At 44.6% G+C, this 18,130-nt stretch overlaps 1 protein-coding gene across 1 annotated transcript; it reads right to left on the minus strand.

Annotated features, from left to right (window-relative positions):
- Window positions 1-1,054: 1,054 nt before the first annotated feature.
- On the minus strand, window positions 1,055-3,191 carry F5J12DRAFT_786415 (uncharacterized protein; the record flags this gene model as incomplete). The annotated part of the gene is given in 12 exon segments (XM_051743446.1): window positions 1,055-1,066; window positions 1,112-1,183; window positions 1,241-1,287; window positions 1,474-1,489; window positions 1,650-1,703; window positions 2,020-2,049; window positions 2,206-2,235; window positions 2,255-2,268; window positions 2,371-2,495; window positions 2,648-2,775; window positions 2,848-2,948; window positions 3,137-3,191. 12 exon segments carry the CDS (start codon window positions 3,189-3,191, stop codon window positions 1,055-1,057), a joined length of 684 nt encoding a protein of 227 aa, XP_051595379.1.
- Between the last annotated feature and the right edge of the window lie 14,939 nt (window positions 3,192-18,130).

An 18,130-nucleotide genomic window follows, 5' to 3' on the forward strand; every position in this document is an offset into this window, starting at 1 on the left:
TTCTCTGTCAACCCTTGCAAAGAATTGTGACTTGAACATGGTTGGAGAGGGGGACATCGAGCTACAGAGCTGGATTCATGGTTCTGAAAACAGTGGTCAGTAAGCAAAAAAAAAAAAAAAAGGTAGCACTACACACTGGGCACTCCTCACCATCCCCTGACATTGGCTCATGTGTTTCAGAAATTGTATCCTGATTTCTGCCTCACACTGATGGAAAGAGTTGAGACAGTAGTACACAAGACACAGGAAGTAGGTCTGTACTCACATTTGACTACCCAGTGATGGGCCTTTGCACCACATGAAGGTTGGGCTTTGGTGGGCAAAGTGATGGTAGGATTGACTCTCTTTGACCTCTGGGCACCAATGGGGGGACCAACTTTGAAAGTAACAGCAGACAACCTAGTCACAGGCATGATGAATTTGACCCGGTAGACACATTGTCAAACTGTGGGCCAGTGGAACTGTGGAACATGTAGTCACCACACACTCTTTGCTGATGTGAAATTAAGTGAGATGGAAAGGAAAAGACATTCAGGTAAGGAACAACTGGGTAAGGAAAGACTGGGTTCAGGCCAAACATTGGTTACTGGACAATTTATGATTTTGCACAAAGGGTTACACACCCAATTTGAAGTGAGTGAAGAAAAGAAGGCAAGGAAGAAGAGAAAACAGAGGATGAAACATTCACTACTGAGCTATTTATTTGGTCCCAGAAGAAGCCTACACTCCTAATTCACACTAGTGCCCTCACTTCCTTCTGGCTTGCACAATCCTATTGAGAAGGGTTAATTGAATGGAAATCTGGCATTCAGGGCAGAGGAAAAATGCAGCATGTCAACCAATAGAGTAGGACTGTCATTGTCATTGTGAGCAGAAGATATAATAAAAACAAAAAGTTGATGTCAAACCTACAGACAGCAGCTCAAGGGTGATATATTCTTTTGACAAATAACCATGGTAGGTGTCAGTGAACAGTTGATAACAATACAGGTACCTTGGAATATGGATGAGATCACTACAAGAAATTAGGTTCAGGGAGCATTGACATCAAACCTTATTTTGATATCTATTTCATAATGTTCATAGATTCAACAAAGAGATTTAAACATACCTCCTTGGACAACAGTACCAGATGGAGTGGGTAAGGAATGAGACAAGTGCCAATGAACAGGATAATGTATACCTGGTAACTAGAGCAGGTATATTCTGAGATCCAACAAACAGAGACCACTACACATACCTGATGACAATGGTGAACAAAGTTGATGATGATATGGGTACTTTGGACTACATACAGCACAGAGTTGGTGAGGAATGGAAGGAGATCATTACCAGAAACTCAGTTCTGGGAGCATTGACATCAAACTTTATTTCTGCAGTGATTGACAGGTGCTAGCAAATGAGATGGGTACCTAGGGATTATGAGAGGCTGACCACATTTGTAAATTAATGTAAACAGACCACAAGACATACCTGATAACAGCAGTAACTGTAGATCAAGAGTATGTAATGATATCCATAGCTCAGACTAGGATAGCAGTTGGCCAAGTGAAGAATGAGGCAAGCACCAACTAACAAGATGATTTATACCTAGATATTAGAGAGGGTGATCGGATTTGTAAATCTAACAAAAAGAGACTGACACATACCTGATAGTGATGATAAGTCAGCCCAACACCTGATGATGATAGATGTACCTCTGACTGCAATACAACAAGGAGTGGGTGAGTGAGGAATGAGGTGAGCACTGATGGAGATAATTTATACCTAGATATTAAAGAACATGATCAGATTTGTAGGTCCAACAAAATGCAAAGGTAGGACATACCTCATAACAATGATAAGTGAGGATCAACAGTCAATAACTATGTATCTACCACAAACTGCAATTCAACATGGAGTGGGTGGGTGTGGAATGAGGCAAGTGGTCAAGTGGAGATGAATGAGATAACTTATACCTAGATATTAAAGAGCATGATTGGATTTGTAAGTTCAACAAACAGTGACAGTAGCACATACCTTACAATAATGATAAGTGGGGATCAACAGCTGATAACAATACACCTACTGCAGACTGCAATAGAGCACAGAGTGGGTGGGTGAGGGATGCAACAAGTATGAACAAATGAAATGATATAAATCTCATAGCTGATAATGAGAGTTGCAACAAGTACAGATTTGAATGAGATGATTGAAACCTCACACCTGATAATGATAATGAGTCAGGATCAACATCTGCTAACAATAGACATACCTCAGTCAGCAATACTAGGCAGAGTGACAGTGACCCAGGAGAGAAATGAGATCAGCATTAATGAATGAACATAGGTGTTTAGAATCAGCTGGAGGGAATAGTGCTATAAAACATACCCTTGTGAGTGGGAAGGAGAGGATCTGGGGTGAAGGGCAAGATGAACTCCTTGAGGTCTTGAACCCCACTAGCAGCATGGTGGTGCTGGGGTGACCCCAGTGATGCAAAGTCAACAGAGTATGAACTGCAGTGACACAAAGTCAGCTGCAGCTCTGAGTGAATGGCATGGAGCCAGCTCAGGTTCAGCCAACACATCCAAACTTGAAGCATAGAGGCAGCAAGCAGGAAGATGATGATGGGGAGGTGAGAAGATGACAGTCATTCATAACAAAGCACTGAGCTGCTGGGCACTGTGCAGCTGGAACATGGTCCCATGACTTAGGTATTTTTGCCCTGGGAATTCTCCAGGCTATCACATCAAATGTCACTATCAATATATGTGCATAGGCATAATATGTAGATCCCTACAAACAAACAAATACTTATGATTTTCTGACCACAACTACTCTTCATCCTACTACCCTTGCCTTCCTCACTTTGTCACTCAGCACCTCCACCCTCAAGGTCTCAAGTCCCTCCCCACCATGCACATCTTCTCCCATTGGGTTCAAGTTGGCTTTGTGCCACTCATCTTGACCTGAAGTTGACTTCATATCACTTTAGGTCGCACTCTGTTGACTTTGCATCACTGAGGTCACCCCAGCACCACTGCACTGCTAGTGGGGTTTAAGACCTTGAGGAGTTCATCTTGCCCTCTACCCCAGATCCTCTCCTGCTGTCATCCTTCCATTACTTTCTTGTATAAGGTGTGTGTTTTATACATACTATTCACCCCATTGTTCACCCCATCATTCATTTCATTGTTCACCCCACCATCCATTTCGTTGTTCACCCTGCTGTTCACCCCATCATTCACCCTGCCATTCTTCCTGGATCATCTTCTACCACTGTCGTGTTCTTATTGTCTTTCATAAAAGGTGCATGTCAATTACGTGCCATTCACACCATTGTTTACCAAACCCTTCACTCCAGACCTTCTCCTACCACTGTCATACTCTTATATTCTTTTATAAAGGTGTGTGTTGTTTACATGCCATTCACCCCCTCATTCACCCTGCCCTTCATCCTGGACCCTCTCCCACCACTAACATTCATTTGCTTTCTTTCACAAAGGTGAGTATTTAATTACATGCCTTTCACCCTGTCACCAACTAATCTACACATGATCTGTCTGTTATTCCTTGCAGCTCAATTCCAACACAAGTGAAAATGTCCTGGGGGACTGCACTTAGCCACTTCAAAGTGTTCACCTGGCCCAGTGTCACACACCAAAGGTGTTTGGTGAGGTGGACATGGATACAGCTGATGAATGGAGATGAAGACCATAGCCCTCATGTGAAGAAGGACAGCCAGAAATGTCAGCAGTCATCCCTCACACAAGAACAAGTCATCAGTGCCAAAGAAAAAGAAAGGGAGTGAGTTAAGCACTGGTTAAAATTCTTAAGTGCCCATGTATGGCATTCTGGTTTTTGACATATCTCTGCTGTTTCTGCAGATACCAAGACCATTCCAACACTCACTTGTAGTGCTCAGCCATGCAATCCTACCTTCCAAAACTGGAAAGGATTTGTGCACTCCACACCTTTCTACAGCACTCCCTCCACAAGATGCTCATTTTGCTAGTTCTTCTGATATGGCCACCTCCACATCAATCATTTCACTTGTCCCCTTTGCTAGGGACCATGGCCACATATATCTACCAGGAGTTCCTACCAGCTTCTGTCCTGAAGCATCCTGGTACATCCAACCCTGGTCTGTGCCCTCTCAGCCCATCCAGCTTGGACAGCATGTTCTTTTTGTCAGTATGACCTCTAGGAGGACATTCTTTGGTCACCTCAGGTCTGTCATTCACTTGGAAAGGTCTTATGTGGTCATTTCAGTCTCTCCAGTCCAAGAAGCATATGGATCCTTCCTCCCTGCTCCCTGCAATGTCTTCATACCAGTCTCATCTGTTATTCTTCCAAGATTGCAACAGCTACAGTATAATCTACTGTTCTCCACTCTCCCTGATCACATCCATGACAAGTATGATGCACATCTTGCCTCCTTGTTGCAAGATACAGCAGAAGACACTTCCCCTTCATCCTCACTTCCAACAGAGCCTCATTCATGAAGTTTTTATTTGCTTCACTGAGAGGATGGTTTGGGGGGGAAGTTGTGATCCCCTATGCTCCTGTCACCCCACAGACCCCCACAGCTTGATCCCTGTTGACATCTGACTCACCCTGTCCACTTTTGGATGTACTATATTGGCATCGGATCAGCACTGCCTCTCTGTCATCCCACCTTGGCCTAGAAGCAATCTCTTCAAGATGTGACATGCACAGCCTCCCCCTAATGCAATTCCAGTGTGCTTTCCCAGTTCCTGACATTACTTGACTCATACTTTGATGTTGTGACTGTCTTTGACTCACCTATTGCCAATACTTACCAATCTCTTGACTTTGCTTACTGATTCTTTGCCTTTTGGCTTGCTTATCCTTACCAATGCTTACCAATGCTTACAAATGCTTTCCAAGACAATTACCCATTGCTTACATTCCTTACTCATCAGTTACTAATCACTTACCAAGTGTTTGCACCTTGTTTTCCATAGGAAACACCCCTGTACTGTATATAAATCACTGTACTTAGATAGCAAAAGAGAAGAAGACATCAGAGAGCCCTCTGGCACCAAGAGTGCATCCACGAAGTTGGTGGTTTGGGCGATTTTGGGGGACATCATTCAAGCAGCTCATGATGATCCTGTTTGTACATTGGAAGAGATTGAGTGGAGGGGAATGCAGGTTAGTATTTCATCCTATTTAGATCTGTTCTTCATACTTATCTTGTGCAGGTCTGTGCTTCAAGCCTTTCAGACCCACCCCTTCATTTCACACATTCCCATTTATGGGAACTCTATGAACTTGACTTCCACTGTGAGTCAAAGTGTGGTTCAGTGGTGAAAACCAACCAAAACCAACACAAAAGACAAAAAGAGCAAGTGGTGGTGTGCCTATGTGGGGGTGCTCCTGATGAAGAGGGAGCAAGAATGTGATAGAAAGCAATAGGGTAGACTGCTGTCAGCCTACAGAAGGATGGATGGCAACTTAATTTGATTCTCTGAGCTGCACTGAGCTCAGGGAGGGCTTGGAGCAAAGTATATTGATGATAGACAAGGATAAGTGAAGTAGACAATAGTTAGACCCTTAATAAAGTCTCAACTATTGAAGCTGCTGAATGAATTACTGAGTGATGATAAAATATGAGCAAGAGGGGCTCTCTGATGTCTTCTTCTCTTTTGCTATCTAAGTACAGTGATTTATATACAGTACAGGGGTGTTTCCTATGGAAAACAAGGTGCAAACACTTGGTAAGTGATTAGTAACTGATGAGTAAGGAATGTAAGCAATGGGTAATTGTCTTGGAAAGCATTTGTAAGCATTGGTAAGCATTGGTAAGGATAAGCAAGCCAAAAGGCAAAGAATCAGTAAGCAAAGTCAAGAGATTGGTAAGTATTGGCAATAGGTGAGTCAAAGACAGTCACAACATCAAAGTATGAGTCAAGTAATGTCAGGAACTGGGAAAGCACACTGGAATTGCATTAGGGGGAGGCTGTGCATGTCACATCTTGAAGAGATTGCTTCTAGGCCAAGGTGGGATGACAGAGAGGCAGTGCTGATCCGATGCCAATATAGTACATCCAAAAGTGGACAGGGTGAGTCAGATGTCAACAGGGATCAAGCTGTGGGGGTCTGTGGGGTGACAGGAGCATAGGGGATCACAACTTCCCCCCCAAACCATCCTCTCAGTGAAGCAAATAAAAACTTCATGAATGAGGCTCTGTTGGAAGTGAGGATGAAGGGGAAGTGTCTTCTGCTGTATCTTGCAACAAGGAGGCAAGATGTGCATCATACTTGTCATGGATGTGATCAGGGAGAGTGGAGAACAGTAGATTATACTGTAGCTGTTGCAATCTTGGAAGAATAACAGATGAGACTGGTATGAAGACATTGCAGGGAGCAGGGAGGAAGGATCCATATGCTTCTTGGACTGGAGAGACTGAAATGACCACATAAGACCTTTCCAAGTGAATGACAGACCTGAGGTGACCAAAGAATGTCCTCCTAGAGGTCATACTGACAAAAAGAACATGCTGTCCAAGCTGGATGGGCTGAGAGGGCACAGACCAGGGTTGGATGTACCAGGATGCTTCAGGACAGAAGCTGGTAGGAACTCCTGGTAGATATATGTGGCCATGGTCCCTAGCAAAGGGGACAAGTGAAATGATTGATGTGGAGGTGGCCATATCAGAAGAACTAGCAAAATGAGCATCTTGTGGAGGGAGTGCTGTAGAAAGGTGTGGAGTGCACAAATCCTTTCCAAGTTTTGGAAGGTAGGATTGCATGGCTGAGCACTACAAGTGAGTGTTGGAATGGTCTTGGTATCTGCAGAAACAGCAGAGATATGTCAAAAACCAGAATGCCATACATGGGCACTTAAGAATTTTAACCAGTGCTTAACTCACTCCCTTTCTTTTTCTTTGGCACTGATGACTTGTTCTTGTGTGAGGGATGACTGCTGACATTTCTGGCTGTCCTTCTTCACATGAGGGCTATGGTCTTCATCTCCATTCATCAGCTGTATCCATGTCCACCTCACCAAACACCTTTGGTGTGTGACACCACTATGAACTTTGCACACTCAATCAGGCCCTTGTCCCACAGCTTTGGCCCAATAGCCTAGATAAGTATATGCACCAATCACTTCTTTGGTCTATCTTCCCTGGTGGATGTGGTCTTTCAAGTTGGTCAGCACCTCTTCCTTGGGAGCCACATGATTTGGGGTTGACTGCTAGTGAGATGGAGGTGGCATTGCCCTATCTGAACAAGTTCTGTCAGTTGCTATCTGCATGGCCAGGAGCACCCTTTTGTTTGAAGTCCCCAATCAAGCTGGATGGCTCTGGAAACCAAGCAGCATATGAAGCCTTCATCTTGGCTTGCAAATTCTACATCCAAACTGCATTTGATTATCTTGGGCATCAACCATCCCTCCCCTGCATTTTTACCTTTGTCTGACATCCTCCACCACATATACTCTTTTTTTCTGTCCAAATTTGTTTAGTCCGAGTATGTACCATGTCATAAAGCAGGCTGAATCAATTCGATGATTTGGAATGTTGCCTGTGACTGAACCATAATCTCACACTTTGTGCTCACTGCTTTTTTTTTGTTGATAGCAACATGTTATTCACTGACACTCCCACTGCCAGGCAAGGAATGTTCCCATCCCTCTTCACTGCTATTGATGCTTTATCTGCATCAAGGTCTGCACCATTTAATTCTTTGAGACTCATTCTGCTTGGTATGTATGACATCCTGATGATGGGGTTCCTGCTCACTGTGATGTTGATAGCAACTTTTGTTTTTAACTGCTCAAGACTTGTGCTCTGGTAAGTAGGATCCTACTTGGCTGTATGTGGTGATTTGATGAATTTTCTGTGTAGTTTGTCCCTTCCAGAGGTTCATCATTTGGTCAACATCCCCTTGGACTGACACCCCCTGCTGACTTCATGTTGTGCTTTCCACCACCTGTTGACTTTGAGTCCCAGGTGTACTGCCATGGCTTTGTGTCATGGTTTCCAGAATGATCTGAGATGGCTGTTCACTGTCCAAAGCCTTGGAGGCATTGCAATGCTTTGCCTTCTATGAGTAATTCTAATATTGTGAGTTTTCCCTGTCTTCAAGCCTCATGTTGTGCTCATCATTTCTCTACAGGCCTCCTCCACTTCATCTGTCCAAGCTGGTCTGGTACCCAGTGTACTCACTGACCATCCTTCATCTTTGTCTGGTAATGAGCCATCGCTTTGTACTTCTGGCCCTTCAGTGTGTGCAAATTCATTATGGTATTCTTCATATCATCTTAGCTCCCCTACAGGTCTTATCAATGTTGTCTGCCTCAACCAACTGGCTGCCTGATGTAGCCACTCCATCATCAAACAACCAAGTGTCACTTGGTATACCTGCCCCTTCAGTATGTTCTGATCCTATGTCTAAGAGGTTATACATGTTTATTTTTGGGTAGAATATGACACAGTCATTGTTTGTCCCTCCTCCCCTAGCTTGTCAATGCCACCCTTTTGGTATGAAAGTGCTGTATCTCCCTGCACCTCCACCTGTCTTTGTACTTCCAGGCCACCAATGCCATGCTCAAGATACTGCTGCAATGCCACATTGCCCTCAGCACCAACTTGTTGATGTCTTCAATGCAGTGAATGAGCTTGAACTCAGTGAGGTTGGCTTGCCTTCACATCCAAGTGGTTCACAGAAGCACAAGAACCAATGGTGATGGTGGTCACAAGATATCATTCCAGCACTTCTCAAGCCCTACATGTGCTATCTTGAGGCATCCAAATCCCTCTGCATGGTGGTAGACCCCCCAGTCATCCATTGATGTTGCACTTGCACAGTGTATCAACTCACTGTTTGCTGTCTCTTCTTTGACCATATGTGACCCTTTTGTTGTTTGCTCTTGTGATGCTCATGTATACCCAGGTTTGGAGGATGTCAGGATAAGCAACTGTGCATGCACCCCAGCTCCTATATGCCTCATGGGCCATGGGTTATTTGCATCATCACCTGTGGTACCTACTCTGGCAGTTGACCTTCATGTACTGGAGTTTGTAAAGAAGCTCTTTGTCTGGCTAACCCCAAACACAACTGCATGGTGTGAAGCACTTGAAAGCTTCCTGGATGGTTGAGGGTATAGACTGCAGTTCAAGGTATGCTCTTTTCCAAACACCATCACTGGATCTCTGCCTTTGTCTTCACATCCACCCTGTATGCTACTTGTATTGGTATATCATCATGGTTTGAATGTACATGTACTCACACAAATATCTCTGGTGTAATGATGGGTGCTTATTCAAATAATCAGGACAATCTCTGGTGGCATTTCAGTAATGCTTATCATTGGTATACTGTATTGACAATATATGTGGAGGACCATATTTCTGCTATGGTCCAGTCCTTTCACCCAAACTCCATGCCACAGCAAGATAGCCCCTGGCCAAGTGACTACCTATGTGCTCACTGTCCTCTTTGCTTTGGGGGAGGTGACTTACAGAGCTCTAACCCTCCTCAGGAGGAGTGAGTCAATGACAAGCTCATTGTTGCTGACTAGATGACTGAGACCCAATAGCTTTGACTGCATTGTCTGCTTAGATGCATGTTTCACTCAGAAGAGAACCAACAAATCTGCCACTGATGACCCTCCCAATCTCACCAGCACTGTATTCATCCCTGAGTCAGAGGTGAAGGCCATGGAGGTTTTCATTGAGAAACAGAGATCCCTCCCAACCAGTTAACATCATTCTCAGACTCAAAACCAGCAGGACAGGTTAGAGGATGGAATGAGGGTACCTGCCTCTGTGTTGGATGGGTGTGGAGGTTTTTTCCATGCAGCAGATGAGAAGGGGCAAAAAGCCAGCACACAATTTTTTGCAGATACAGGACTTATGGCTTTGTTGTGTCATCATGATCATGTCCTCTGGTTGGTTAATATGACATCAGCAGGGGAAAAGCAGCTCTATGCCCTAGTGCTGGTGAAACATCTCTTTGACCATCTCCCTGCCAAGATGACTGTTGGCCTCTTATATGACATTGGTTGTCAATTGGAGCATAGCTGTCAAAAGTGGAAACTCCTTGATGATGGGATACTCTCCAGGTTGAAGTTTGGTATTTCTGTCTTCCATGCTTATGGTCATCAATGGCCATGCCAATTGGTATATCACCCATGTAAATGTGTAGGCTTTGGCTTGTCAGATGGTGAGGGGTGTGAGTGACTATGGAGTGCTCTAAAAATGCTTATTCCAATTCTTCAAGTATCTGGGGTAAGCATTGACTTTTCTTCAAATATAATTCCAGTGCTCATTTTACCCTTAGTATCATCAGAGATTATTTGTCCTTGACAATCAAATTCAACACTTGGATAAGAAGTCTTTTGATGCATTTGGCCAGTGGCTGAGCAGGAAATGGTCCCTCTGAAAAAGTAGGAAATTGGTGGCTTTGGAGGCTCTTCATGCTCTGCATGTTGACATGCAGACTCTACAGCATGAGTGGGCTGCACAAGTACATGCACAAACTCAACTTCTACCTTGTTAGTCTGTTCCCTTTGTGTGTGTGTGTGTGTGTGTGTGTGTGATCATATGACTCACCAACCTGTAGGTCAGTCAAAGAACAAGGGTTCTGAACAGTTGGCACATGTTCCTGCTCTGGAGAAAACAGTTGAGGACTATCAGTGCCATGTGGATCAGTTAGAGAAGGATCTTGTTGATGATCATGTCAATGACATTGTTGACTACAATCTACAACTTGCTGCAGCAAAAGGGTCACTGTCAAAGGCAGCCCAGGCCCTCAAGAAGAAAAAGGCATCATTGGGACTTTCTGCCCAAACTGACCTTCATCTGCTGAGGAACAACAAGTGGCTCCAAACACAAACAAATGCACAAGCACTCAAGGTTCAGATAAGGGAATGACTTAGTCAGCACAAGTTTGAGTTCCAGCAACTACAATGGTCATATGGGACATCTTCCAGTAGTGAGCAAACTTTTATTTCTGGCTGCTATTTTCAATAACATCATGTAGAAAACCATTTACAGTCACATGTGGAGTCATCCATAAAACAATGAGAGCCTACCATCCTGAAACTTGTCACCACATACAATAATCTCTGTGGTGAACTACAGAGTATGATATGACTGTGTAAGGCACCACCTGGTGCCACCCCTCCCAATCCCATACCTTCTAAAGGTATCTTTCAGGTGGATGTTGATATTGATATTTGGCAGGATGGTCTTGAGGAGCTTAGTGCTAGCACCCCACATTGGCTTGCTGATGAGAGTGTGTGCAAGGGAATCAGGCTGATGTTGGAAGTTGATCACTGTAATGAAGGAGAAAGAAGGTTGTCAAGAGAGTGGTCTATCATACAGGAATGGTTTTCCATGGAGTGGCTGAGTGTAAAGTCTGCTCTGGAAAATGTGGCAGGTGAATGCAAATACCATGTTTATGTCCCATCTCATAGGGAGTTAGATGAATATTACAAGTATCACATGCATGCCAACAGGGATGGGCTGCTTTTGGAGGATGACAAGCTGCAGGATTGTCAAGTCTATAGAGAGGAATATACTCAGACTTCAAGTTGGTTGAAGCTGAGGTGCAGTAAGGAAAAAAATAAACTGCTAAGTGTCCGCTTTTGGATTACATAATGCTGTGCTCGGTGAACCACAACTAAGGTAAAAGTGATAAGCTCCAACAGCTGCATCTAGGCCATGGGGACCTACAGCAGAAGACATCAGGGAGTGCCTTGTGGCCACACATAATCCTGGTGGAACCCATGCTTCAGAGGATCTAACAGCACCAGTATTAGAAGAGAATGACTCTGATGAAGGGGATGTAATGTCAGAAGGAGATGATGAGCTGTTGATGGCCATTGAAGAGATGGAACTGGAAGAGGAATGTCCCACTGAGCAAGCAAATGAAGGGGAATTTACAGAAGATGAGGATTGGTTGGAGGACATTGGAACTGGTTATTTGCCCTCATCACCATTGCAGGTGCCATCAAAGAGGTGTAGATACTAGATGCATACCTAAGCTTCATCAATAAATAGTTTGTACCCAGAGAAAAGATATGTATGAGTGATCTACATTCAATGTTACCCTAAGGCACTCTGTTTTATTGACCTGCAATGCCTTTGGCCTCCTGCTGGGTCAAGCATTATGATTGATTAAACTAACAAGAGAATGCACATAGTGCATTGGAAAATCCTCAGCATTTCTGGGAAAATCCCCAGAGTGGGTGGGAGAATCCCCAGCATTGCCTGGAGAATCCCCAGTATAGCTTGGAGAATCCTCAGAGTGGGTGGAAGAATGCCCAGAGCAGGTTGGAGAATCCCCAAGACAGAACTTGGAGAATCCCCAGTATACCATGGAGACTCCCCAGAGTGGGTGGGAGAATCCCCAGAGCAGGTTGAAGAATCCCAAGCATTGCCTGGAGAATCCCCAGCAGTGCTTGGAGAATCCCCAGGTCATAGCTTGGAGAATTTCCAGAGTCAGTTGGAGAATCCCCAGAGTGGGTTGGAGAATCCCCAGCATTGCCTGGAGGATCCCCAGCAGTGCTTGGAGAATCCCCAGAGTGGGTTGCAGAATCCCCAGCAGTGCTTGGGGAATCCCCAGGACATAGCTTGGATAATCCCCAGAGTTGGTGGGAGAATCCCCAGCATTGCTAGGAGAGCCCCTAGAGACAGGAGTTCACTGGGAAATTCCAAGCATTGCCTGGAGGATCTGCTGCATACCCTGTGGATCCCCAGAGTGGGTGGGAAAATTCCATTAAGACCTGGACAATCTTTGACTTGTATGCAATGGCCAAGACTGGAGATCACTGAAGACTTGGGAAGCATGGTGAAAGTATATGTCTGCTGTGCCTGGGCAATCACCATCACCAAGTATATTCTACTCCCTCCATCAGATGTCACCAGTCTTTCCACAGTGGTCTATGGCCATGCTTTTTCACATATTCATATTGTATATGGTGCTCAGATCAGATTCTGTGGAAATAGGCACTTGGTGTGATACACACTCCTGTCAGCAACATGGAGACTCCAAATCATTTTGATTGATCCTTCATGCTGTGGTTGGGAAAACATTTGACTGCTACAAAAGTTTGACAAATGGCTGTTTACACAACACCCTTGTGAACACTTGCACAATGAAGATTGGCAGTTGGAGAGGTTGGATTGTGCAACTGAGGCTTGGTGGAATCTTATTGACAGTAGCTCGGATACATATTGATGAGGCACAGTGTCTCCACTGCTTGTGTGATGTTCCTTCTATATCTCTAATCTTCTACCTACTGAGATGTATGTTAGAACATGTGGAAACACAATCACTCCTGTCTGTAGTCTTCTATTTATGAGGAGATATGTTATAAGGCATTGTGGGGTTGAATATTGGGCTCAGGCATGGGTGCAGTAAACAAGGTGCCTGCCATGCAAAATGGCCTTATTCTAGTTACATCATCACAGCCAAAACAAACATTCACACCACCTGCAGCTAGTACTTAGCAACACTCTTGTCTTCTGTGCACTGTCCACATGGTATTGGGGGAATGCTCAGTGTGTTCCTCTACCATATGTCAGGGGCTTGGTGCCCTTGACAGCCTTGAAGGCTTGGAGCCTTCAAGGGTGGTCTTGGTGTCCAGTGGATCTGATGATCAATCACATGATGACAGTCAAGACTGACCCTCATCTTTCAGCAACATTAATGAAGGTTTTGTGGGTCAGTGCTTTTGACTTAAGTTATGCATCATTATGCTTCACAGTCTACTGACCCATTTACCAGTGCATACTATGTGTACTAGGTCCATTGTTCTCCCCACCTCTGGCTGCACTCCATCATTCCACCTGGCCAGTATATGCCTTCTATGGTGATGCCCCTGTCTCCCCACTCATCTACCCTTGGTACAGATTCAGTGATCAATCACATAGACAATAGTGCAGTTCTCCCCTTGCCTTTTAGTCCCAAAGATTCAAGTTAGCAACACATCCATTGTAGGGAGCGATATACTCCCTGAGGCCAAAACAGGGATGCTAACACCAAAATCCCACCATTACCAACCACACCTGTTGTCTTTGGAATTATTACATCTGCCTTGTGCACTGCCTTGCCCATTGAACCTTTGGAGCTCCCCTGTCCATCAATAACACACACTAGTCATTGTCCCAGAATTCCATGTCAACATCAACCTGACATATGTCTATCTGGAATTCTGCAGTCATGTTGCTTCAACCTTCACCTCACCACATAGCCAGGAAACCACATAGATCATCAGTAAAAACTCCAGTTACCCCTCTCATTCCTTTCCTGCAAACCTTTCTCTGCAATGCAAGAACCCCTTTTGCATCTACAGCCTCTACCCTTTGCATTCCACTCCATGGTACAGTGTACACTCATCCTGTTAGAAGATATCCATCTTTCCTGTTGATCTTTCTCAGTTACTACTTTACAGCTTGTTTTCACATGTTGCTGTATGGCCTTGATGTCTGACACATTGTCCCCTTTGTTTTTTGGAATTTTGCTTTACCTGCCCCACAATTCTCTGATCAGTACCTCACTATCCATGTACTATATAATTCTGCCTCAGCAATGAAAAAGAATCATCATCATTTTAGGACTCACCATCTGTGTCATATGTGGGTCTAAAGAGCTCAGAGAGTCTTGCATCTACTGTGTCTTCTGCTTCATATCTGTGTCCTTGCATCTACTGTGTCTCGTTTCCACTCCTGTGCACTTAATTCATCTCAGAGTTACCTTGTTGGGTCGAGATCATCACCCAGAATTTCAAAAGCAAGTCTATTCCTACCTCCAACTCTGTGGAGTTAAATTCCATGCCCTACATTTGACTCTTTGACTGACTCTACCATCACACTCTACATCTCCTTCCTACTCAGCACCCCTTGGGTCAAGCCTAGGGATTTCCCCTACAGCTTTCCCCTATTTGCATGCTACCCAGAGGCAGTGTCCCACACTGCATCTTTGCATCACCCCAGCACACTCTTGCATCATTCAATGTCACATGGGTCCTACTGGCAAGTGTAATATGGTAATTCATAATGACCTACCCACAATGTACTGCATGCAGTAGCTGGTAGAGGTAACACTACATCATTTGCTATAACATATGGTCAGATTTGAGACTGTGAGAACAGGATATGAAAAATATGGGCCAATGTGAGCTGAAGTGAATTATGAACCAAAAATCATATGTAATGGTACTGGATGATATCTCCCAATATACATGTTGATTAAAACAAATGTGCTCATTTATTAGTTGGTGTGACCTCACACAGAAATTCATACTAGATGGCACCAGGTCCCACCCCACCAGACAAGATTTGTCCAGTCTTGCTAGCAGGTTGTGAGTCTGTGTGACATGGTATTACTTGCCTTCTTAGGCTATAATTTGTCAGACTACATCACATCCTGTCATACTAGCTGATGTCTAGTTTTCACTGGGGCTCACTGCTCATCTGGTCACTGACTTTTCATCTCTGCATATATTTTGGGTACTGTTCTCTAGAAACTACACAGGGCTCAAAGGATATGAATCTTGTGTGAAGAATTATGCAATAATGGGCTCACAATCTTGGTTATATGTGTAATGGACATCTGCAAGGCAGACCTGTGTCTCATTGGCCTGATTCTGAATCTCCAAAAATCACAGTGATCTGACTTGAACTGATTGGTGCCATTGGTTGAGCCTGTTACAATGTGACAATATATATCCCAATTGTGGGCAGAGGGCAATGTGGATGTCTGAGATACAGGGTAGGATGTCCAACATTTGCCTCTGTGGCATTTGTATAACATCTCACTGGTGTCCAGAGGGGGAGATGGGATGTCCCAACATAGCCTGAAAGGCTGTTGTGGGACATCCCACTGGCTGCTGGAGGGGGGGGTGGGATGTCCCAATGTAGCCTTATGATGGAAATGTGACCAGAGCTAGGATTGCAGCAACCTCTTAGGTGTTAACCAGGTGCTCTGACTGTTCAGCTGTGTATATTGTCTAGGTGATAGCATTAGTATGGGGCATAAACCAGTGATGTGGGAACAAGACTATGTGGAATGCAATGCACAGAATACACCATCTCCAACATGGTTCTTCAATCTGGGAATTTTTGGAGTGCAACAAGGGTGCATGCCTCCTATGGTCATGCAAATGGTCTGATAGCATTTTGGCCTTGTGTTATGTGGATGGTGTTGTGGGACATCTTGCCAGACAGGAGGGTGGGATGTCCCAACTTAGCCCTAGAGGCTGTTGTGGGACATCCCACTGGTTGCCAGAGGGGGGGAGGGATGTCCCAATGTGGCCTTAGAGACTGTTGTGGGACATCCCACTGGTTGCTAGAGGTGGGGAGGGATGTCCCAATGTAGGCTTAGAGGCTGTTCTGGGACATCCCACTGGTTGGCAGTGGGGAGGGTTGGATGTCCCAATGTAGGCTTAGAGGCTGTTGTGGGACATCCCACTGGTTGGCAAAGGGGAGGGTGAGATCTCCCAATGTAGCCTTAGAGGTTGCTGTGGGACATCCAAGTCCCCTTATGAAAGTCAGTGGGATGTCCCATCCCAGCCTCAGGGGGCTATAATGGCACATCCTCCTAAGTTACCTTTGCAAACCAGCACAATGCCCCATGACAACCTCAGAGGCTCATCTGGGACATTCTGCCCTCTGCAGATGGTGTGGGGGACTTTGATATTGGCTTGTCACACAAGTGTTCAAAAATCATTTACTTCTTCCTTCATACAGTACAAATTGCATGAGGTATAGACACAAATTGATTGAATTTATTATTGCAATTTTCATGGAAAATGTGGAGGCCCAGGTGGGTCAACTCCCTCTCCCCCTTCCCCAGATCCAGTTATCATTCAGGAAGAGCCTACTGAAGGTTCCCACCAGGCTTCACTTCTGTTCTGTAGAGACACTGTGACTCCAGACTCTGAAGCTACATTCTCCATCTTCAATACTTTATATTGCAGCTCAGTTGCTTCTACTGCCCATAATGCTTGCCATGACTCTCAGTCTGCACAACTTGGGAATGACTTGCATGGAGATCTGCATGTGCCTAGCCCTTCCATTCTTCATCAGTCTGCACAACTTGATGATGACTTGTGCAGTCATGTGCATTTGTATAGTTCATCCTTGGATATAGGTCATGACACTCAGTCCACACAACTCAACAATGACTTGTGCAGGTCTCACCACTTGTCCAGTCTATCCCCAGATATACCCACAACACTTTCACCACTCACCTCTGATATTTTCAACACTAGTGTTGGCTCTTGTTTCTACCTGCCTAGCCTCTCCTTGCTTCAGTCTGCCCAACTTGATGACAACTTGTGCTTGTGCAGGCAGCAGCATTCATCTAGTCCATCTCCTCCCATGCCAATGCTACCCTTGGCTCCCCATGCCATGTCTAATGCTGTTGTTGGTGAAGAGTCAGTTGCCATGCCAGAACCATACAGCAATGTTGTCATGCATCATACTCCTACTGGATGGATCACTGTAGGGAATGAGTTCAAGTTCCCTAGGAGAAGCCATCCTGGTTGGAAGAAAATAGGGGTTGGGGGATTTGTGTTTTATTTCTTGCTTTTGTTTTTGTGTTTGTACCACTGGACTTGGTGGCAAGCAGCCATGTTGCTGACTAAGCATGTGTGCTGCATTCATGTGAGTTCAGTTTACCAAAAAAAAATCCATGTCACAGGCCCTCAGCAGTAGGGTGATTTTGTCTTGCATTTTGGTGAGTTTTTGAGGATAGAATTATTACTTTGGGGAGTACCCAAAGGGCCAGGGGGACTGGCAAGACATTTTGATCAGTAGGAAGACATCCCAGAGCTAAGTCTTCATTTTAGTTTGCATTTTTACATTTTTACTACACTTCTTTCTCCAGAGAGAACCTCCCTTTTGGGTTGAGCACTATACTTGCCCATTTACTGATAATTACTATTTCTAGGTATCTTCATTTACCTATTCCTACATCACTCATTTGCAGGAAGCTGCAGAAGACCACTCAGGTGATGTGGATGAAGAGGATCCAAACTTATTCCAAGAGTCCAATCTTCATATCCTTGCTAGGGCAGTCAGTTTTGCCTCGGCCTCAGTGCATCCTCCCCCATTTGAAGCAGTTTCATATCCAGAGCACTTTCCTGCCTCCACTTCTTCAGATTCAA

This window comes from Pisolithus orientalis (assembly GCF_024613125.1).
Source record: "Pisolithus orientalis strain OTSU chromosome Unknown F5J12scaffold_56, whole genome shotgun sequence".
NCBI lineage: Eukaryota > Fungi > Basidiomycota > Agaricomycetes > Boletales > Pisolithaceae > Pisolithus > Pisolithus orientalis.